The sequence below is a fragment of the Miniopterus schreibersii genome (assembly GCF_964146895.1).
Source record: "Miniopterus schreibersii genome assembly, chromosome: 6".
Lineage (NCBI taxonomy): Eukaryota > Metazoa > Chordata > Mammalia > Chiroptera > Miniopteridae > Miniopterus > Miniopterus schreibersii.
Genome location: NC_138107.1, coordinates 20,146,138 through 20,169,847, shown reverse-complemented (window position 1 = coordinate 20,169,847; position 23,710 = coordinate 20,146,138). Strand labels below are relative to the sequence as shown.

At 39.0% G+C, this 23,710-nt stretch overlaps 1 protein-coding gene across 1 annotated transcript in view; it reads left to right on the top strand.

Annotated features, from left to right (window-relative positions):
• The window catches only part of PKHD1 (PKHD1 ciliary IPT domain containing fibrocystin/polyductin), a 386,375-nt gene that overhangs the window by 204,341 nt on the left and 158,324 nt on the right, over positions 1-23,710 (top strand). Inside the window, exons 51-52 of the mRNA XM_081141333.1 lie at positions 3,624-3,689; positions 10,601-10,729. Of these exons, the coding sequence (XP_080997459.1) occupies positions 3,624-3,689; positions 10,601-10,729 (195 nt within the window). The remainder of the gene's footprint in view (positions 1-3,623; positions 3,690-10,600; positions 10,730-23,710) is intronic.

Genomic DNA, 23,710 nt, shown 5'->3' with positions numbered 1-23,710 from the left:
CTGTGTTTATAGCAGGCTCAGATCATATAACACCTGTCAGAATAATTTGGCAATAACTGACCCATAGACTTCTTTTCTTTTCGAGGACCAACCAGATATTCTTACAATCTGGGAAGGCTCAACTGCAATAAGGCTCGTTTATAAACAAAGCGGATTAATCATTCTCATGTTACAAGCACGGAATCAGAAATCATAAGCACTGAGAAAACATATGTACAGTATCACAGCTTGTAGGAGGCTTTTAAACTCTCCCCAAGACACTACCTTTATTCTCAAATGATTTTCATTTCTCTTCGTATTCATCCACATTGGAAACGACAACTTAACATTCGCCCTGTCTTTTATAGAGTCAAAGCACTTAACAAATTTTAGCAGAGCCGGTTAAGTTGCTTACAGCTCTGAATACCACAGCTCATCATGATTAGGCGCAGCTATAAAAAGAGCCAAAAGGATAAAAGCATATTTCTAAGCATCAGCATGTCATAATAAGATAGTCTGGCCAGGCCTGGCTCAGCGGTTGAGCATCGACCTAGGATCCAGGCGATCAGGGTTCGATTCCCGCTCAGGGCACATGCCCGGGTTGCGGGCTGCAGCCGATCAATGACTCTCTCATCATTGATGTTTCTGTCTCTCTCTCTCCCTCTCCCTTCCTCTCTCTGAAATCAATAAAGATATGTTTAAAAAAAAAAAAAGAGTGGTGATAACAGCTAACTTTTTTCTCCATTATGTGCCAGGCAGTGCACTGAACATACTACATAGATGATTTCATCTTTCCTTCCCAATAACCCCATGCAGTAGATAATAGGATCATTCCCACTTTTCAGATGAAGTGACTGAGGTTCAGAATGGTGAATAACTCGTCAGCTGCCCACATTTAGGAACCAAAAGACCCAGGATTCAAATTTAGGCTGTTGGACTCCAGCACCCACATTCTCCCTCATCCCCTCTATGACACCACTCTCGGGACGCAGAGAAGGTGCCTGGGAAGCAGTGGCCCTCTCAGCCACGCTCACAGGCTCTGAACGCCCGCAGAAGGGCGTGTACCGTTAGTGCTGGGGTAGGAAATCAGACTTTTCTAACCTTTTCTACTTTGAGTAACTTTTTCTCCATTTCCTCTGGTACTGACACTACTTTTCTCAGATTGAATGATCTTCACACGCTCGCTGGAATAAAGTGAGCAATAACTTCTCAGTGTACCTTTCCGTGTCCATGTCCGTTTGGGGGCAGAGGGTCCTCAGGAGGTGGGAACCGTCTGTGCTCCTGCAGAAGCCGTTGGGGCAGAGCGACAGACGTGAGAGCTCTCCAAGCCAGGAAGCCTTGGTTGACCAAGGACAGGACCTGGGCAAGTGACTTAGTGAATGAAAGGACAAGTGGAACAGCCTCTAGTGGGAGCCAGATACACTGAGGGTTAGCCTTCTCAAGGTTAGGGTTACTCGGCACAATGATAGCTATAATGTGTGGTATGGACAGTCTCTTTTCCACCCAGGGGATTCTGGACATATTGATTATTTCCTTTTACTTCAGATTTCATCATGTACCTAGTGGGGAAAATGATGTTTCTATTCTGCCCCTTCCTCCAACCCATTCCTCTTTTAAGTATAAATTATCTTTATTTGGGGTTGAATTAAACCATAAAATTACTAGAGTGTCTTTGAAAAAGACCTTTACATGTAACTGCATTTTTGCTTTCCTTCCCTAAGTGGCTGTGTCTTAAGAAAGACGGCACGGATGGACTGATATCTACAACTTCTTAGAAACTGTTAACAAGGATGATTTTTTATAATATCTTTAAATGAACTGGTTTCCCTTTCCAAATGATCCCTGGAATTTTTTCTCATCTGCCTTTCTCAGAGCTCGATTCTGTTATAATATTTCAATTCCTTTCTTTTGCAGAAAGGTATTCTATTGTTACAGCCTTTGCATGGTTTTAGATATCAACTCGTTCATACTCTTTCACTTTTCTATCTGATTGAGCCTAACTTTTTTACTATTTTATCTTTTGGTTCCTTTAAAAGGATTATTTCCTGCCTTTGTTTGTTTAATTTGTTGAAAATTTCAGTTAAGTCCTGGGCATTCAGAGTAGAGCACTGTAAACTTAGGATTTAGAGGTTGGTCCATGAAAATTAAGTGTCCAGCAATGTTTAATGTCTTAAGGTACATGAGAAAAATCTCTCCCTCAAAGATTTAAAGGCAAAGCTAACTAACAATGGATGCAAATTCTAAATTAACCACAGTTGATGCTGGGTAAATATTTGCTAAATTGAGAGCTAACTTAGGAGGAATGCCACAGTATGATTTTCAAGCACTTTTCAGCTTTAGAATATGTACAGATCAGTATGAGCAGAAATGGATAAATTAGACACTAAAATAAAAAAGAGAAAGGATGCTGGGCTAGTGGCTTTATTATTATTATTATTATTATTATTAAAGACAGAAAAGTGGGTGAACTGTGCAATAGGATAAAGATATAAGTGAGGTCTTGGAAGTAGCTATGAAGTAGAGCATGTAAAAGAAAATGTTGGCCATTGTACCTGGTCTCAGAATGTGTACAGTGTTAGGAGAAGGCCACAGATTTATGCTTTTTACAACAGGAAGACATTTAAGTGAGAACAATGACCAAAATGTGAATAGAAGAAAGGAGAGATCTCCTTGTGGATTCCTTCGGGGATGATTTTCTTTGTGATGTTCTGAAGCTTATGCTTTGTAATTGGAAAGCATGATCCTTGGTCTGTTTCACTCTGTGGTGGAGGAAGGGGCTCAGGATTCCAGGGAAAGGCCCATGGAGAGCATGGGTTTGGCCAAGGCTGCAGCCTTCAGCAGCACCGGGCCTTCCAGGGGTGGGAGGCGCTGGCTCCCATGACATCCGATAATGCAGGAAGGTAATTAACCAATAAGAGACAAGGTGTTACTGAAAAGTGGAGTTCGTGCACCTGATTACTAATTAATCAGGCGTGAGAGCACCTTGTAGATGCATTCACTATTTAATTATAGCAGCCTCTCTTGGCAAAGGAGCATATGTTCCCAGCTTAATCTACTGGTTTATACTGACATCAAATTGTCATTATCAGAAAGAATCAGGCCTTTTGATTATTTCCACTAATTTATTGAACACTTAAAATTAATGAACCCCAGGCCTTTTAAATGTGCTCAGTTGGTTTGGAAGATGGAAGGGGAAAGGGGGGTAGGGTGGAGAAGAGCCTTCATTAAAAGGACAATTTGTTTGGATAAAGGTAAAGCAAATACATTTCATGGCTGATCTGAACTCTGTTGGTGAAAAACATGAATTGTACAAGCTGAGCTTTCAAAATGATGGAGAGGAAATAGGGTATGAGCTGTGCCCTGCTGACCAGCACTGGCCTCCAAAGAACATATGGCTAAAGGTTTTTATCCCCTCATTATCTATGTGCCAATTCTCTGGGAGACCTCACTGCAATTAAGTTTAATCAAATAAGAGCAATGAAAACCAAATGCTGGAAATCATTAACAACAAGGACTTTATTTTTTTTTATTTTGAAAATTTAGTTATGGGGAGAAGATAACATAAAGCCACCTTTCTCACATATGAATGTCTTTCGTATTAAGATAATCTTTGCATCACATCCAAACTGGCTTTTTGTGTTCAGTTTCAGGTGAAGGCCAAGTCCAAGTGATTCTCCAGGTGAAGGAAGGTGTGCCCCCAACTATTTCAGGTGCGTATTAACTCACAAAACAGAAGTGCCAGGTACAACAGAATGTCCTCCAATAATAGTTCTACAAATTTCTTCCCATCACATTGTTGATAAACAAGCAGGTCTCAGTCCTAATGGTTTTATGCCTAACAGCTCTCTATTGTGCCAGCCTTATAGCTAAAATGTGTCTGTGTGTCGAAGAAAGATATAAGAACACGTTTCAAAACATTGGAAAGTAAGAATGAAAACATGTAAATAAGCACATTTTATAAATTATGGACCATATGTGCACACAGGAGTCCAGATCCGCACATGGGCCATTAGGCCCTCACCAAACGGAAAGAAAAATTCAGGGTATCTCAAAACTTTAATTGTTCCCAGTAATTTCAGAAAATCACGGTAAACAAAGCATCCCCCAAAGTCAGATGGTCCTCTGAAATCCTTCTAACTCATAAAAGCCAAATTTTCAAAGACAAAATGACTCATAAGCACCTTCTAATGTATTTCATTGTTTGTTTTTGTTTATTATGAGTCAATTTAACTGTACATTTGCAGCAGGGATAAATCTTTTCAAAGGCTGAGTTTTCCTTTGATTTCCAGTGGCATTTTTGTCGTATGTCAGAGTAGAACCCTTGTTAATCAGAAAATGGTAATTCCTCCATTGAAATGAATAACTCACTGAAGCAAAGGTACTGAACTAAAACTATAAAGTAGCAGTACTGTTGGTTACTACTCCATGCTTATCGGACTGGAAAGAATGTGATTCTTTGTTTTCACAACTGTTTCTGAGCTACCATAGCATTTTGCTTTTATGACCCCTGACCTTTCTTTTCTTTCTTTCTTTTTTAAATAACTAAGAGACTTTATTCATTCTCAACGTGAAATGACTTTTTTATTTTTAAATTTTTAAAAATTTATTTTTCAGTTATAGTTGATGGACAATATTACATTACTTTCAGGTGTACAACATAGTGATTAGACATTTACCTGTCTTCTGCAGTGACTCCCCAATGAATCTAGTATCCATCCGATACCATACATAGGTATCACAATATCATTGATTATATTCTCTGTTTCGTACTTTACATCCCCATGATTATTTTTATAACAGACAATTTGTACTTCTTAATAACCTTTTTCTACCATCTTTCCAACACCTCTTCCACCTGGCGACCCTGAGTTTATTCTCTGTCTCTGTGGGTTTGTTTCTGTTTTGTTTTAGGTGGCTCTGAAAGCCCTAATAATTGAGTGCCTCTCAGGGGAGGCATAAGAGGATACGGCGATGGACAGTAGTCTGGCTTTATGGGCTCTTAAGGTCACCTGGGATGTCAATCAAATGACTAACTAGATTTCCTTTAAAATAACTGTTACCAAGGAAAAATATCTTACAGTTCTCTCCTCTCTGAAAGTTCTGTGTTCAAAGCCCCCAAGAAGAGATTAGATCAGTTAGGTCAGTCCCCATGTTGTAGAGAATCTAGCTACTGGAGAAGCTCTCATGCCAGGACCCTTCAGAGTATATTGGACCATTTATGGTGGCCATTCCTGGTTCAACTAGCTGTAGTCAGATTGGCCTTAATATAAAGATTTCTGGGTTAAGGACTCTTTGGAAGGACACTGTGGGTGGCCAGCATCCAAGAACTTTTCAGCAAGGGTCAGTCTAACCAAGAGATGCCTCATTTGGTCTGTCAGTTACAACATGCTGAATAAGTAGAAAGCCAATGCTTTATGGAACTGTAGATTTTTAAGAAGGGAAGAAACATCACAGGCTATCCTACCAGTTGCCTCATTTTATAAATGAGAGCATGGGAGCCTAGGGATTCAAGTTTACTTGCTCACATCAGTAGTCAGTGGTTAGCCTGGATGAGAGCTCAGTTTCCCAGCTCATTCCAGTGTTCTTTCTGCTATACCATATCCTTCCTAAAGTGCTTAAATTCCCTTTTATGGCATGTGTGAATTTATGAGTTAGATTAAAATCAATTACATATAGCCAGTTTTCCTAGCCTATATAGTTTGGGTCAGAAAACGATTCTAAAATGCTGACAGTTAGCCTGGCCAGCATGGCTCAGTAGTTGAGCATCGACCTGTGAACCGGGAGGTCACAGTTTGATTCCCAGTCAAGGCACAGGCTCAGGTTGCAGGCTCCATCCCCCGGCGGGGGGGGGGGGGGCATGCAGGAGGCAGCCAATCAATGACTCTGTCATCATGGATGTTTCTATTTCTCTCCCTCTCCCTTCCTCTCTCTGGAATCAATAAAAACATATAAAAATTAAAAATAAATAAATAAAATGCAGGGAGTTTCAGAGTATATTATCATTCTTTAGAAAGAAATTCAAATATTAATATGGTTTTTAGACGTTGCCTCATTCCCATAGTGTAGGGTATATGTGTGAATGTAAAAATTTAAATAAATAAGGGTGTGTATTTTGCTTAATGAATAGCTCTTTGAAAAATAGTAAAATTATTTCAGTATCAAAAATCCTTTGACAAAACAGAAAGGGAATAATTTATGGAGTTCTATCTATATGCTAACCTATTAGGAGATTCAATATGAGTGTGTAATGCAGATGAAACATTTTGGGTTAAGGCTTCCTGCTGCAGGGAGCCTCGTGGCTCACTCAGTTAATTGAGGACTTATTCTGTGTACAGGACTGTGCTGGTCACTGTGGAAAACCATGGACAAGAAAACTCCTGAGACAGCAGAAGTTGGGGGACATATGGGCCAATTAAGGGGAGAGGCAGAGGAGGTGGTGTGATGTAAATTGTTGTATGGGCACTTAGTGGGTTGGGGTATGGATTTATGTGAATTTGGGTCAAGATGGTGCCTAGCTTTCTGAATACCCCAATGCAGGTCTTTCATGCTCCCCCAACATTGTGGCTTTGTTAGCTTCCTCTCAATGCCCACTATGATTTGTGAAAGATGGGAAGGAGGGGATGGTGGAAGCAACCACTTTGATGGAAGATAAAAATATTTCTGAAGAGACTTTCTCTCAACCATGTTGTCTTTTCAGTGGGAGCTAATTTCAAATGCTGTCCACAGTGATAGGAGAGCATTGAGATGATCATATATTCTCTTCCTAAATTTGCCAGTCCTTTCCCCGGAGATCTAAGTTTATTTCCATTCTTCTGGTTTCTGAGAATCTGTCACCCCTTCTCCTGTGTAGGGTCAGCCCATTCCTTCCAGCATCTTCTGAGCTTTGTCCCACCAGCAAATAACTCTTTGTCTTGTGTAGTTAACCTGTCCTTCTTTACTGGCTCCTTTCATTTATTGCTTCACGATGAAAACAAAACAAAATTTATGAATGCCTACCTAATCCGTCTCCAGTTGGTATCTCTTCTGCAAACTTCTCTAAATACTAGCTTCCTCTTCACACTGAGCCATAAAAAGCTGGGGTTGGTGAAGGGTTAAGGTAGATAGGGCAATATTTAGCTCAGAGAAGAAGGTTGAACCATCTCAAATCTCAGTTGTCATTGAGTGACACATCCGTAGAGAAAAGCAGGGTGAGGCTTCATTACAGATGTTGGTTCTGACCAAAATTTATGGACTCCAGTTTCAAGATAAGTCTAACGTATCTAAAGCTCGGGAAGGCAGGTCAAAGGCTGAGAGTCTCAACATTTAAAAGTCCCTCAGTGAGCTTTGTGGATATTTTGACCCGATGTTTTCCCTTTCTTCTCTCCACTGCATTCCTCAATCCACTGTGACCCACAGTGTTTCCCCCTTGAGCGCTCCACCGGGGCTGCTCCCATCCTGACCACTCTTACACTAGTTGCCAATTCAATAGCCACCTCTTGGTCCTTCTCTTACCAAAAATTAGCTATTAACAAGATCTCTTTTTCCCTTTGGACATGTATTTCTTAAGCTTCTAAGACATTCCTCTCTTACGGTTCTCTTTGAATATCTCTGACTGAGTCTTTCACTGTCGTAGGTTCTTTTTCTTACCTCACCTTTCTATATTGATAGCAGTCATATAGAAACCAGAGAGTAACTATATAGAAATCTAGCAACTGTGCAGGAGGTGGAAACGTGTTAATTTATCCATTGTATACAGGACTGTATTCAGGATTGTACAGAAGGATAAAATTCATTCATGATAACGTCCCTTAGGGCAGCTGCTTTAAGATCTATTTTGTTCAATTGAAGGCATTTTTAGCCCTTGTATAAATGACAGTGAAGATGACTAATGTGAAGCATGTTCGTTTCCCACACCTGCAGTGTAAAACTGAAGTCATTCTGGGCTTTTGAGGCTTGGCACAAGGTTTTGAAGAACCTAGTCATTGCCCTTTTAAAATATCACTGGAGCCCAGCCCGGCATGGCTCAGCGGTTGAGTGTCGACCTAGGATCCAGGCGATTGGGGTTCGATTCCCAGTCAGGGCACATGCCTGGGTTGCGGGTTCGATCAATGACTCTCTCATCATTGATGTTTCTCTCTCTCTCTCTCCCTCTCCTATCCTTTCACTGAAATCAATAAAGATATATTTAAAAAAAATAAAAATAAAAATAAAATATCACTGGAAATAAGGCTTCAGGATAACTTCTTCTGTCACTCATGGTGCTAGTTAGTGGCCATTTCAACAAATGTGCCCATCCCATCCCCACCTGAATACTTAGGGCATAGTTTTGGAAAGGGGTCAAAGTTGGGAGGAAACTTAGAAAGGTATTATAGTATTGGGTTTTATAAAATATATACAAAGCTTCTTTCTGAGTGAGGCTTGTTTCTAGACATTTTTCTGATTCCCATATTCCCAGGATGTGGGGCATATTTTTTGCTAATTAAATTATCTAGGATTTCTACTTGACCACTACATAGATATAAAATGACATATATGCATTTTAATTATCCTGGGCCCCTAATTAAACCATGACTTACTGGGAAGTTGGGTTCAGGTAAATGAAATAACTGGGTGTTCCTATGGTTCTGACCGCAGGCTTTTCTCTTTTCACACCTCAGTCCTCTGGAACTATCACAAACACCCTCAGTTTCAAATACAACCTCTTGGGCTGATGATGCCAAAATCCATCTCTCTGACTCAGAGCCTTTTCCATCTGTCAGATTCATATCCATTCCCTGCTTGCTGTATATTTTTACCTGGAGGCCTCGTGGACACCCCAAACTCTATATGGCCCAAATTGAATTCATCAATATATGTCCTAACGGGCATCCCTCTCTCTGCGCATCACCATCCATAATGGGAGCCCAGAGGTCATTCTCGATTCTTGCGTCTTTATTACCCTTCTCATGTTGACCTCTGATTGTTTCTGCAGCCCCATCCTTCGCCTCCTTCCAGCTCTGTGGCTCAGCATCCAAAACTGCCCATCGTTCCTCCACTTGATCTCTTATTTCTTGCCATTGCTCATGCTCATCCCTCTGGCTAGAGTGCAAGCTCTTACCACATACCCTCGCCATATCCCGCTTCCCCTTTACCTTTGCAGATCCCAAGCCTTTCAAATGCAGCCCAGCTGCTCCCTCCCCAGGAAGCCTGCCCTGGCAAGATCTCACTTCCTCCCCTGCTCGGGTGCCACTAAAGAGAACCCCCTTCAGAGTTCTTTTCTCCCAGTATTTACTTACACAGCTTACACAGTGCTGTTAGCTCCTTGGAGAAAAAGGTAGCATTTTATTTCTTTTTGTATCCCTCCATGTTTAGGACAATTCTGATAGTGAAGGCACTGATTATTTATGCCTGTGGATTTAGCAAGTAATGGATGAGATCTGTTCTTCCCATCAATCATGTGAGATCCCCTATCATATGAGTTCTTGAAACTCCTAGGAAATTTTTCTAGCGTGAGAAGAAAATATTTTTCATAGAACAAATATATTCCCCCTACAAAACGTAATTTCATTTGTGGTTTAATTTGAACTACTTAAAGTATTACTGAATAAAAGAAGATCTGTACTGGAAGGAGAATGTTTAGTCATCTGTGAATCTTTCCTTTCTCTTTTGAGACAATCTCTCTGCCCCGTGACTCTGTAGCAGGGATCACATTCCAGAAGGAAACATGTGGGTGCAGATCATCATGGTGTACATGACGTGATGCTGGGCATTCCTATTGGGAATTAGTAGATTTATGTTTCAACTCCCTGATGAAGAGGGTAGGAGGATGGTTGAAAAGAAAATGCCATTTGATCACCAATGGCAGAATCAATAAAAACCATTTGGAACATATAATATATGTAAATTATTGCAACGAGAGCTGTCCAGATTATTATTCTGCCTTTAATATTCATTAAGAGCTGTGAGAAGATCATACCTTTTGACTCAGTGGTTCCATTGCTAAGATTCTATCTTAAGAAGAAATCAGGATTATTGGCAAATTTGTATAGAGTTATTTATAATTTTAGAAAAGAAAGTGGAAAGATCCTAAATACCAAACATTAGGGATTAAGTAAATTATGGACTTTTCATATAGAATATTATGTAGCCATTAAAATTATGTTTATAAGAAGATTTAGTGATATTAGAAAATGCATATAAGAAACTACTAAACTAAGTAAAGCAAGAACTTGATGTAAAATTGCATATATAATATAATCTCAATTATATAAAAATGCTGAGAAGTTCTGGAAGGAAATACAAACAGAAGGTTAATGGCTGTTATCTCTAGGTAGTGAGGTTATAAGCAATTATTATTTTTTCTTTTTCTTTCTGTATTTCAAATGTTTCATGAAAAGCACCTATAATAATTAGAAGAAGGCAAAACACAACTGTTTAATAACAAAAGTAGAATATATTTTCCCTAGAAGCAAAGGCTATCAAAGGAATGGATAATTACTTGTTTTGTACCTGATACATTTTTGGAAGGTTATAAAATATTAAAAAGCAACTACTTTTGGAGGTAAAAATATCACCAACATTCTAAAATAATAATAGAATTTGCTAGTTATCACAGTGAATCATATTTTTAGTTACTCTTTTCTACTTCCCTGTTGTTTTCTAGCTTCCACCTCTGCACCTGAATCACCTTTAAAATGGTCCCGCCCTGAAGCATGGATAGGTGTTGAAGAGGGCTGGGGAGGAAACAACGGGACCATTCCAGGCCCTGGGGATGACGTCCTGATTTTACCAAGTGAGTAAAACAATCCACGAATTACAAAACCACAGACAGACTGAACCAGGCCAGTCCAGCTGGGCAGTCTTATCTGTCATTTAAATTTATTGTACAACACAGTAAAGAATGTGGAAATAAGTAGGCACTTATAAGTGAAATCCAGATAAAATAGCTCAACCTACCTTCATTAAAGGTGGAATAAGTAGTCACAATGCCAAGAGGACTTACAATTATCAACTAACTAGATAATTTTTTTATGTGTTAGAGAACAGATTTACAGCTTATGTTTGAAAGACAGAGTATATGGAAAGAAACAATTTAAAAACTGGCTGTTAATCTTTTGCTGTGTGAAGCTTTTACAGATAGGACAGGAAAAAATGACAAATAAGCTCTTCTGTTACCATAATTTCCCAAAGGTGCTAGAAAAGGAGCAGATAAATAAAATAGAAAATCTATCTACTTATCATCTATCTATCACATATCTATCTATCTATCTATCTATCTATCTATCTATCTATCTATCTATCATCTATCTATCATCTATCTATCTATCTATCTATCTATCTATCTATCTATCTATCTATCTATCTATCATCTATCATCTATCTATCTATCTATCAATCTATCTATCATCTATCATCTATCAATCTATCTATCTATCTATCTATCTATCTATCTATCTATCTATCATCTATCTACCTATCATCTATCTATCTATCTATCTATCTATCTATCTATCTATCTATCTATCTATCTATCTATCTATCTATCTATCATCTATCTATCTATCTATCTATCATCTATCATCTATCTATCTATCTATCAATCTATCTATCATCTATCATCTATCAATCTATCTATCTATCTATCTATCTATCTATCTATCTATCTATCTATCTATCATCTATCTATCTATCTATCATCATCTATCTATCTATCTATCTATCTATCTATCTATCTATCTATCTATCTATCTATCTATCTATCATCTATCTATCTATCTATCTATCTATCTATCTATCATCTATCTATCTATCATCTATCTATCTATCTATCATCTATCTATCTATCTATCATCTATCTATCTATCTATCTATCTATCTATCTATCTATCTATCTATCTATCTATTATCTATCTATCTATCTATCTATCTATCATCTATCTATCTATCATCTATCTATCTATCATCTATCTATCATCATCATCTATCTATGTATCTACCTATCTATCTAATCATCTATCTATCATCTATCTATCTATCATCTATCTATCATCTCTCTATCTATCTATCTATCTATCTATCTATCTATCTATCTATCTATCTATCATCTATCTATCTATCATCTATCTATCTATCTATCATCTATCTATCTATCTATCTATCTATCTATCTATCTATCTATCTATCTATCTATCTATCATCTATCTATCTATCATCTATCTATCTATCATCTATCTATCTATCATCTATCTATCTATCATCTATCTATCATCATCATCTATCTATGTATCTACCTATCTATCTAATCATCTATCTATCATCTATCTATCTATCATCTATCATCTATCATCAACTTTCTCCCTGTTTGCAAACATATAAGAGAAAGCTAACTCCTCAGATATACTGAAACACCCCCCCATACTTACAAAGTTCTTTTTTTTTTGAGAAAGAGTTTTTGAAACTCCCAGAAAAATCTCTCCAGCCTAAGAAGAAACTATTTTTCATAGAACAAATATATTTCCCCTAAAAGACCAAATTACATGTATGGTTTGATTTGAACTAGAGTTAATATTGAATAGAGGAAGATCAGTACTGGGAGAGGGGCATCTGGTCATCTGTGAAGTAATAATAATGATAATATTAAACATTTGTTGACAGCTAACCACATGGTGGGAATTATTCCCCACATATTAACTAATTTAATCCTCACAATAACTCTGTGATATAAGTAACATCATTATCCCCACTCTTAGTGACAGAAACAGAGGCCTGGGGCAGTTAAAAAATTGCTCAGCGTCACACAGTTTGCAGATCAGCAGAGTCAGAATTTTAACTCAGACTGTCTTACTCCAAGTCCGTATCCTTTTTTTTTTTTTCAAATACATCTTTATTGATTTCAGAGAGAGGAAGGGAGAGGGAGAGAGAGATTAGAAACATCAATGATGAGAAAGTCATTGATCGATCCCGCACCCGGGCATGTGCCCTGACTGGGAATCGAACCCCGATCGCCTGGATCCTAGGCCGACGCTCAGCCGCTGAGCCCCGCCCGGCCGGGCCAAGTCTGTATTCTTAACCCATCAGGTGTGTTCTTCCTCTAGAAGGGCTGAGAGCAAACAAAAGAGAGTCGCTGTGTTTGCTTTATTAATGATGAAAAATGAAGGCAGCAAAATAAAATAAAATGAAATAATAAAATAAAACAGAGAGGAAACAACAACAAAAACATACTGACTACCTTCTGGCGATGGTGGTGTGCCTGGAACTGCACAGAGAGATGAGGGGCCGGAGGGAGTGGGCTGGTCAATAGGAACTGGAACTATTATTATTATTATCATCATCATCACCATCATCATCCAGCTCCCCTGTCTTCCCCCTCTCCCCGTGCAGGGAGGAAGTAACTTTTTGAACAAACAAGCTCATGGGCATTCCTATAGAGAAGGAAAGGTCTGTTCTGTCCCAGCCATCTCTTTGATGAGTCTGGTCAGCGGATTGGCCCTGGGCTATGGTTTTTCGCACTGAGCAAGCTGTTTCTCCCACCCAGAGCAGGAAGCAAGAGAAGCTTTTGAAGGTTGCCAAGCTTTTAATTTCCACTGGGACCTTTACGCTGAGTGAGGAGCGATCTCAGCGATCTTGCTTGGCATCGCAGTTGCCTGTATCCGCGTGCCCTGGCGGCCTGGGCCCCGGGCATTCCGCATCTTCACCCTCTCCCTCATGGTCAGCTTGTAAGATGGACCTGAATTCCACGTGAAATTGCTCTTAAGTAGCACAGATCAGTGCTTTGGGAAAAGGGGGGGGGAGGGCATAGGCATTGGATGTATAAAGTATCTTTAATTGGTCTTTTAGTGTTATTGTGAGAACCAGAGAAATGATTTTCAAAACAATTATTGTTGTTTATTTGTAGCTTTCAGATGTAAAGTTAAGTGAATGAAAGCAGACATGTAATATATAATAAATGAAGTCCTTACTCTTTTCCTGTTGCTGCTCTCCTCTAATAAGCCGTCTTTGAACTCATCTTATAGTGGCCAGCGTTTTAATTCACTGTTCTGTTCAGTTTGGGGCCTAACATAGGAGCTGTTCTGGCTGTTTCCTCTTCTGATTTTTCGCAAACCTTGATATTTTGACCTCTGATGGACCTTTGGGTTTAATTTGCCCCCTCTTTCTACTTGTGGTGTGCATTCTTAACCTTTCCCTGGCTCTCCTGGTTTCTTCCATTCCTAGCCTTCTTTGAATTAAGTACATTTGTTCACACAAGTCTGGCACGAAACAGACATTCAGTAAGTATGGCTTGAAGGAAGTGCACACATCAACGCCGTCATCCATAATTTAATACCAGAAATAAATCTTTGAGTTTGACACAGTACAACTATAAGATTTTACAGGTCTGGGGAAAATAACGTCTCCTCCTTTGAACAGATTCCTAATAGCTAAGATTTTTGTGATGGTGATAGCAGCCAGTATAACTTGAGCGCTTGGTGTGTGCCATGCACTGTGTCATGTGTTCTACATGGATTTTCTCAGTTAATTCTCACAACTACTTTATGTGAGGGATGCTGTTATCATCTTCATCTTATAGATGAGAAATCTGGACACAGAGAGATTATGTAGCTTGCCCAAGTTTCATCCAGCTAGTCAGTAAAGAGGCTGGGGCAGGAAGTCAGACAGTTTAAGTCCAATGCCCTAATTCTTTATCATATTATTTTAAAAACTCACCATCCTGCCTGTTCTTTTTCATTCAAATCAGACTACACTTTATACTGAATTCATACTTCTCTGCTGGCTGTTTGCACTGTTCCCTTCATGCTGAGTTAAAATGAAGATAACTTTATTATTTACTCTCCTCGAGAAATCTGATCTTACCACATCCCCATTAGGTGCACACACGTGGAAAAACTGGAGAAACTTCCCAGAGAAATATCTATTGTAATGAGCCATTGGTAAAAAGCACTTGCTGTGCATCTGGTAGCAAATGTAGCTGTAATTTAAGTTAACACTGCTTTCCAATTCAGTTTAACCAACATTTACTGAACACTCGCTGTATTCAAGGCACTGAACCAGGTGCTCCTGACCTGAGGCTCCAAAGGCAAGTCAGATACAGCTGTGACCTCAGAACAGCTACTGATCCAAGCTGGGTTTATAAAACACACAATACATAATATAACAAATATCTATTCTCAAAATAGAAGTGTTTAGAATCACAGTGTCTTACTCAAGTAGAAGAGAGGCATGTGACGTGGACCCTGAAAGATGGGCTGAGAGCCTGAGGGACAGAATGAGGCACCAGGGCATATTGGGGAGGTAGTGATGCTTCAGGAGATAAGGGAGGGCTGTCCACTAGGATGGCCCTGGGTTCCCATTTGGATTCTGACATTTACCAACTGGGTGACATTGAAAAAATTTTAAACCTTTCTGACCATCTATAACAGGAGGGCTAAAATTAATATATTATAATGTTGAGAAGATTGAGTGAGATAATGTCAGCACACATGACCACCGCACAGAGTGTTGGTAGTAATGGAATTATGGATGAAAGCTGCGATTTTTAATGTATCAGGTGCTCTGTTCCTTCATTTTTCCATCTGGCTGCCCCTCTTGGCCTCTGTTATTAGCAACACCTTGTATTTGCTTTCCAATGGCTTATTATTTAATTTTCACAACATCTTTGGGAGCTAAATAGGTAATAACTATTATTACAGTAAAAATCCATTTTTACATAATACGATTTTAATGGAACTGCTGATTTTATAAAATGAAAGTGACTGGTAAAGAAGATTTAAGTGATACTTTTGAACCTCTAATATAATTTTATGGTGTTTTGTGTATTTTAATTCATTAATAAAGGAAATGTGTAGAACATCCCCATCATTATTCAAATAGAATAGCATAATTTTTCAATAAAATTCTTAGTGTAAATTGCCTATTTCCATTTTCTGGGAAATCAATTTTATGGAATGACCTCAGACCCATCCTATTCCATAAAAATAGGACTTAACTGTACTAATAAAAGACATCACTATCTTAAGTATGGCACCATTTTCCTTTGAGGCGTTCTGTCTTTATAGACATAGGATTTCGAAAGAGCTGTAAATTCTTCTCGGTGGAATTATATGGAGTAAGCTGAGGTAATCAGGAAGAATTTGCTCTTGTAGTTCAGTTTATGATAACTGAGCTTCGCACAAACAAGGATGTCTGATTGTCTTTCCCTCCTAAATATTGGGAGAAATGATCTAAACACATTCGGGTCATCTTATAAAGTGGGAACAAGTTTCTCAAGTTTGAAACCCTCAAACCTTTTCCAAAATAGCTGGTCAATGGGCAAAATGACCCTGCTAGCTTGTACTTTCTGTGTTGCCCTGACTGGTCTAAGAGGGTTTGTGTGAGCTGTTTCCAGGGCTCTCTCTGAAAGAGTATCAGCCATAACAGAATGACACCCTTTTCACACAGGCCGGACTAATGAAAGGAAAATGTGTTATGATTCCAAATGATAGCATTCTGTTTCGAAGGGTGCAGATATGATATCATATAGCCTCCAGCATGTTTGTGCATGTGTGTGTGTGTGTGTGTGTGTGTGTGTTAGAATTCTCTGTGTTCCATTTTCTGTATTACTTTGAACTATCCTCATTTGAAGATGAATGGGAGAACCCTGTTTTTCTTTCATAATAGTTCTTCTGTTTGTTCTGATTTTCAATACTCGGGTACTTTAAATAGCAGAGAGGTTCTCAAAGTCATGTGATGTTCGAAGATGGCAATATTTAACACTTTCCTTATGAAGTTTCAAAGCCTTAAAGTTGGTGATATAAGGAAAGATGATCATAAATCAGGAAGTAATATTTTGGGGAAGAAATTTCCACAACTGTAGCATTATTAGCTTTATTAAAGCCTGAGATTATAACTAATTTAGGATAAAATACACATAAGGCAGAAATTTAAGTCTGCAACATCAATTAGAAACCAAGTGTTGCAAACATTAGTGTTCTCTCTGTAGCTTAAGTAGTTTTCAAAATTTTTGTGTTATCCCATTTAAATGGGACCGAAAAAGCCATATAAACCATTACCCTATTTATTCTGGATCACTAGCAATTGGGATGGGGAGAAGTTTAAGCTTGAGTTACCGGGGTTCTTTGTATGATGCATAACATCAGAATGGTGACTGTTGGTGTGTGTGTTCTAGAAATCTATCACTACGTAACAACCCCCTAGACACTTAGCAGCTTAAAACATACATGCATTTTATTTTGTTCACAATTATGTGAGGTAAGGCTAGGCTGGGGCATTCTTATTGAGGCCTTCCATGCATTGCAGTCAGGCGGTGGCTGGGTGGCAGTCATCTAAGGGCTCGACTTGGCTGCAGGGTCTAAGACAGTTCAGTCCCGGGACTGTAGTTGACGCTGGTTTTTGCTGGGAGCTCCGTCAGGAAGTCAGCTAAGAGGCCTCCGTTGCTCTCCACGTGGGCTTCTTGGTGGGTCTTCTTGGGCGTTCTCACAGTGTGGTAGCTGGGTTCCAAGAAGAAAGAGCCTAAGGGATCCCAAGAGTGAGCCGTCCAAGAGACTTGGGCCAACGCTGCGTGCCTTCTGGGCCAGCATTAGCTGCATCAGAATATCGTGACCATCACACTGTCTTGGTCAAGCAGGGCACTAACGCCAGCTCAGAGACAAGGGAGGAGAGTTAGGCTCCACTCTCAATGGGAAGGACAGCAAAGAGCTTGCAGCTGTCTCTAATCTACCGCTATGTACATGTTTATGTGTGTGAGTGTGTGTGCACACGTGTAATTAAGAGCAGATGTGCTTGACAATTCAAAAGTTTTGAGTGTTTCAGGGCCTGGTGAATTTGTTCTGTCTCCCCTCTCTGGGCAGGCGTTAGATTCCGTTGGCTTACATGAGTCAGAAATTGAAGAGCACCAGGAGACAGGCTGGTCAAAGGATTTCAGTTTCTATATTCTTTAGTACCGATAATGCTTGGTGGTACTGTATTGCCTCTTAACTGCCTGGAAATGGGATTCTTAAACCCTCCAAACATAACTGAGGCCCCAGTCTGGTATTGCTCACTCTGAAATGGGATGGATGACAGTGTTTGGCTGCCCAAATCTCTCCATCCGTGACCAGAAGCCCCTTCTTGGGAGAAAAGAGTGTGGTGGGTTGAGGGGAGGAATGGAGCACAAATATTTTGAGCAGTTTTGTTTCTTTCAGGAAACAACAGTCAAAGTTTTCTTTAATCTTATTTAGAATATACATGGGAAAGCTTTTTAAAAATAATTTATTGGAAAGAACAGACAAATATGATTTTTAAGAGGTACTTTTGACACAAACTTTAATCAGCATTATTATCAAATAAAAATAAACAAATAAAAAGAAAATCTAAAACCAAAGATCAAAGGATCTTTAGATACTATATAAATCTCCTCCCTTTTAGGCAGTTTCTTAGAGGAGAACATAGATGTCTGTGAACTTAGCTTAATGGTAAAGGGTGTTAGGGCCATGTCCTTCCCACAAGAAGGAAAAATCAGAATCTCAGGCTCCATGGAACAGGCATTTCTACAGGCTGCAAAGATGCTGCTATACAAGCTCACTATTTAAAGCAATTTAAGTGCAAAATCCTTTGCAATGTGGAGTCCTTTGATGAGTTGAATGATCACCTAGTAATTTGGTTGTTTTATTTTGGAATGTTTTTATACACATATATTTATTTGTATTAAGTAAATATTAATATAGTTGTAAAAAGATAGATACACAGCAGGTAGAGAACTTCATGGCTATCTAGCCCCACTAAAACGAGCTAAGGCAATGCAAGTGTTTTAGAATTTGTAAAATGCTATGAAATGCATTAATATTATTCCCCAGAATTTGATTATGTTTCATACCATGAATAAGAACAGAATTTATCTCCTTGTTCTCAGCTCAGCGTTGCAAATTGCCTCCTAAACTATATAAGAAGGAATACTATTGATTTATTGCTTTAGAATTATGTCCCTGAAATAGGATTACGTTTGCAAGACACGCTTGGAGGTTAGAAAGTTCCTTCTAGTTGCAATGACCATGATTCAGATGGCTTCTTATAAATTAATAGCAGTATACCCTAACCACTGATCAAGGCCTGCAGCAAAGTAGCCTTGCCAGAGTGGGTAACCAAGAGTTGAAACTGTTTTTAAAAGAGTATTTTTATAATTATATATATTTTATCCATAAAAATTGTTTCAATTAAAGTAAGAGCAGAGATTTTTATCTTCTATAAATGACAAAAGGAACATAATTTTTAAAATATGTTAAAATAAGTCGATACCCTTTCTCGAATCTCAATTTGTCAGTCTCTGCTTGACTCAATCATGGTGTTTGTTTCTGGGCTAATTAGAACTCACTTAGGCTCTTCTCTTGAGACCAAGAGTCATGTTGGCCCTGACACTTTTTATGGCTTGCTAACTTGCTGGAACTAATTAGAGTTTACTCTAATTCAGTGGTTTTCCAAATCCTTTTCTGTCATCACTCACCTGAGAAACACTCATTGTCATGGTCCATTAGTATCATAGTCATTTTCTAGGAGGGGACATATTTCCCCAGGATTCGCAGATCATAATTTGGGTTGGGGGCGGATATTGGCAAGTGTGAAATATGTAAGAGACCCAGGGTTTATTTTGGTACTTAGGCCCACCTAGAGGATCATCACCTTTCTAACTTTACAGATTTCTGACTCCAGAAGTGTGACCCTTCTGGGCACCTGTGTGATAACCCCTAGAGGAGCCTAACAAGTGTGCACATAAAACACCTATGGTGCTGTTCTTCAGGCGCAATAGGTGTGGCTTCTTTGCTGCTATAACAACTTCTTTCTCCCACATAACCCTTGCAAACTTTCATGCACAGTTTAAAACTACTTTTTAAAGGAACTATGCATTATTTTCCTCAGGACTTTTAATTGTACTTTGTCTTTAACAGTATAAACTGCCAGCTTCATAGTAGCAGTAGATGCATTGGTGGTTACTGTGGAAAAATGTAAATATGTATCATAAACTTGACAGGAAACCAGAATAGGCAGGATGTGGCATTTTATTAATTGTTTCTTTTTTCTTTTTTTTTCTTTTTTTTTTATCATCACCCAAGGATATTTTTTTTCCATTGCTTTTCAGAGAGAGTGGAAGGGAGAGAGATAAAGAGGGAGAGAGAGAGCAAAACATCAATGTGAGAGAGACACAGCGACTGGTTGCCTTCCGCTTGCGCCCTGACTGGGGCTGGGGACCAAGCCTGCAACCGAAGTACGTGCCCTCTGTCAGAATCGAACCTGGGACCCTTCAGTCCACAGGCCGACGCTCTAACCACAGCCAAACTGGCCAGGGCTGGCATGTTATTAATTGTAGAGAGTAAAAAGAATGAGGTTGAAAAGATGACTCAGAACGTTTCATGCCTCAGTGAATGGCAGGAGTGCCACCTGTGGAAACAGAGGCTGCAGGGGAGGCAATAGGTTGAACGAGGGGCTGATAAATTCCACGATAGACATCCCTGTGCTGATGCTTAGATGGTAACAAGAGGTGTGGAGCAGGGTTTTGGAGGGGGGCCAGCTAGGAGCCTGCATTTGGATTTGGTAATCCTCAGCACAGTGGACTAAGGAGGCCTCCGGGATTGACCCAGTTTACAGCCAACATGAGAACCATCACAGAGATACAGGGAGAGGAGACGGTAGGAGAGAGCACCTTGGGGGACAAGTGGCAGGAAGAGAAACCAGAGGAGGAGCTACCACGAAACCAGGAGAATTAGGAAAGGAGCCAAACCAAGACGGTGGCTGTGGCTGACAGTAAATGTTCCAAGAAGGCCTAGGGAGACGGTAATTTAGAAATTGTCTGAGAATAAGCTGTGTACTCTCTGGAGGCTCCTACAAATCAAATGCAAAATGCAATGCTTGCCTTGTCTTCCAGTTCCACACTTCTGCATTGGATCTCTAGGAAAACCCGTGTGGGGTTCCCGAATTGTTGTTCAAATTAAAAGCAATTACTCCCTGATGAGACAGCAGCGCTTCTAGAGTGGCAGCCAGGTTGTCCCCGGTCACTGTCTGGTTAGAATGCTGCCCAGTGTTCTAAATACAGAGGCTCGTATGATAGGTTAATCCCAACGGAACTGGTCACTTTGTACAGCTCAATCAGTTTGGGAAAATAGAAGAGGCTATATTATCCAAGATATCCCTGTCATTTCCTAAAGAAATACAACATTACAAAAATATAAAGCAGCATAATATATATTAAAAAAAAAGATTTAGAGGATTGCATGTAATTCTTACAATGAGTTCCGTTTTGGAGGTAAGAATTGAAGGTCCTATTTAAAATAAGCAGCAATAGTCTATCAGAGTACATTGGTTAATTCCTTTCAACTTTGAAATACTGAAACCAGCATCCATTGATATTTATTTTTGGGATGATGATATTAGGAACTAATCTCTTTATTAAAATCATTGGTAAATAGAGGGACCAGCTACTCTTGTTTATCCAGGACTGAAGGGTTTCCTGGAACACAGGGCTTTTAGTAATAAAAGCCTAGAAAGTCTATGGCACACCAGGATGAGTTAGTCATCCTACTAAGAAATCACTTTTAAGTTCTTACCAATCCCAGATTCTATGATGTGAACTGTTACAAATTTTCTGAGAATTAATGAAAAATTTCCTTGCTTTAAATGCATAAACTTATATTTTACCTAGTTTCCTTCCCTCAAGAAATTTGTCTGATAGAATTAATATTTTTTGAGGAGACACAGGCATTTCTTACAAAAGAAGGGAAACTGAGTGATTGCATATGTATTTTGCCCTCCTGGTTGGGGCCGGGGAAGTATGAGCTAAGTAAGGAACAGGTGCTCTTGGGGCCCTTAACATAGAGCTGGGCATTTGCACTTGCTATAATTGAATTACGTATTTAATTTTTTCTATACTTTATGGTCTGTTTTCTATGTAGGTATTTTTGGAATGTAGAATTAAATAATATATGATTTCCCAATTATTGTTTTAGATATAGTTGCCATTTCTTGAGTTGGTTATGCTTTCTGGAGGGAGCTGAATCTCTTTGTAGACAGAGCTTTAAAGATGGGAAGTTTGCTCAGTAAGCAGGTGATCAGAGGTGCAGCCTGACTAGCAGGGGCAGAATAGAATAGGTGGCTCATTGTCACCCCTTTAGTCACCACACTTTTACATAAATCCAGGGGCTCTTAACTTCTCATTTGCCTTGGTTCCCTGTGGCAGTCTGGTGAAGCCTAGATCCACTCTCACAGTTTTTAAGTACATAAATAAAATAGGACTATAAGAGGAACCCGTACTTTGATGCAACTATCAAAATATTAAAAATCACTTTGTGATATAATAATATATATCTGCTTTATTAGAGCATTAAACAACACTGTGTAGTGCTGGTTCTAATTACTATCATAGTTTAAATGATGCTGTAGATATTTTTCAGACAGTGCTGCTATAAATTTTTTTCTTCCCTGTAAATGTAGGCTGTTTCTCCCCCTGGAAAAGTGTGGGGATTGCTCTCCTTTCTTTGAATCTGGGCTGGTGTCTTAGTGACTTGCTTGACCATAGAATGTAGTAGAAGTAATGTGCTGGGATTTCCAGGACTAGGTCATAAAAACCTTTGCATAGGAAAATCTTTGTTTGTTTGTTTGTTTGTTTGTTTGTTTTTGTTGAAAGTATTGACTTGGATGTCTTACTTGCTATTGGAATATTCTCTTTGGAACAGAGCCCTCAGGCTACAGGAATCTCAAATCACATGGAGAAACCACATTTTCACACCATCCACAGATAAGCTTTAGCTAGTAGCCAACATCAACTTCCAGGCCAGTTGAGCTTGTTTTATTGTGCTATGTTTTATTGCACTTCACTGATATTGCTTTACCCACCACCAGCAAAAAGATTGGGACTCACTTTGTTGAACTGCTAGCTTCTTTATTGCAATGGTCTGGAACCAAATCCGAAATATCTCCAAAGTATGCCTGTAATGGGGCCTTGCTGACATCTCTGAGATTTTTTTGGTTATTTGTAAACACATGAGAAATCTCCTATTTTATCTTTAGGTCAACATTACTCAGGAGTTTTTGTGTGTATTAAATGATGCTCTCTTAGAAGGGGCATTCCAACATTCAGTTTATGAGGAATCTACATGGGATTAAGACTCCTCCTCAAAGTGAGCTTTGTCTCTTCTCTTCAAAAATTGATTGACCTTTGTTTCATCACTGCCATTTGCACAATGCACCTGCTATTAAAGCAGAAATCATGCATAAATTGAACAACTACTGGGCACATGATTTATTATATGCCAGACACTTTGCCCCATGTTGGGGTAAAACAGTGAGCAAAACAATTCCAGTGCCTACCTGGAATTTACTGCCTAGTAAGGGAGACATACATGTAATCACAAATATAATTATAAACTAGTAAAATTAACAAATGTGCTGTAGAAAAAATTTAGAGAGTTATGAAAGCATATACTATGAGGGTCCAGACTGGAATGGAAATGGATTCAGTTAGATAAACCATGTTGTAAGGCAGAAACCACCATTTAGATATTAACTAATAATAAATTTACCCAGAATTTCTCAGACTGTTTCCAATGAAACCAGCTCTTTATAAGTATCACTTGGAAGTAAGATAACAAAGTCAAATGAGTTTGGGACATTTTGGACTAAACACAGATAAATAAGTTTCTTTGCATCTGGTCTTTGCAAAGCCTTTCCTGTGATAATATGCATGGCGTACTTTCCAGAGGGGGATTCAGTATGGATTGTTCCTCAGGGACATTTGACCATGGAAATTCTTTTATTC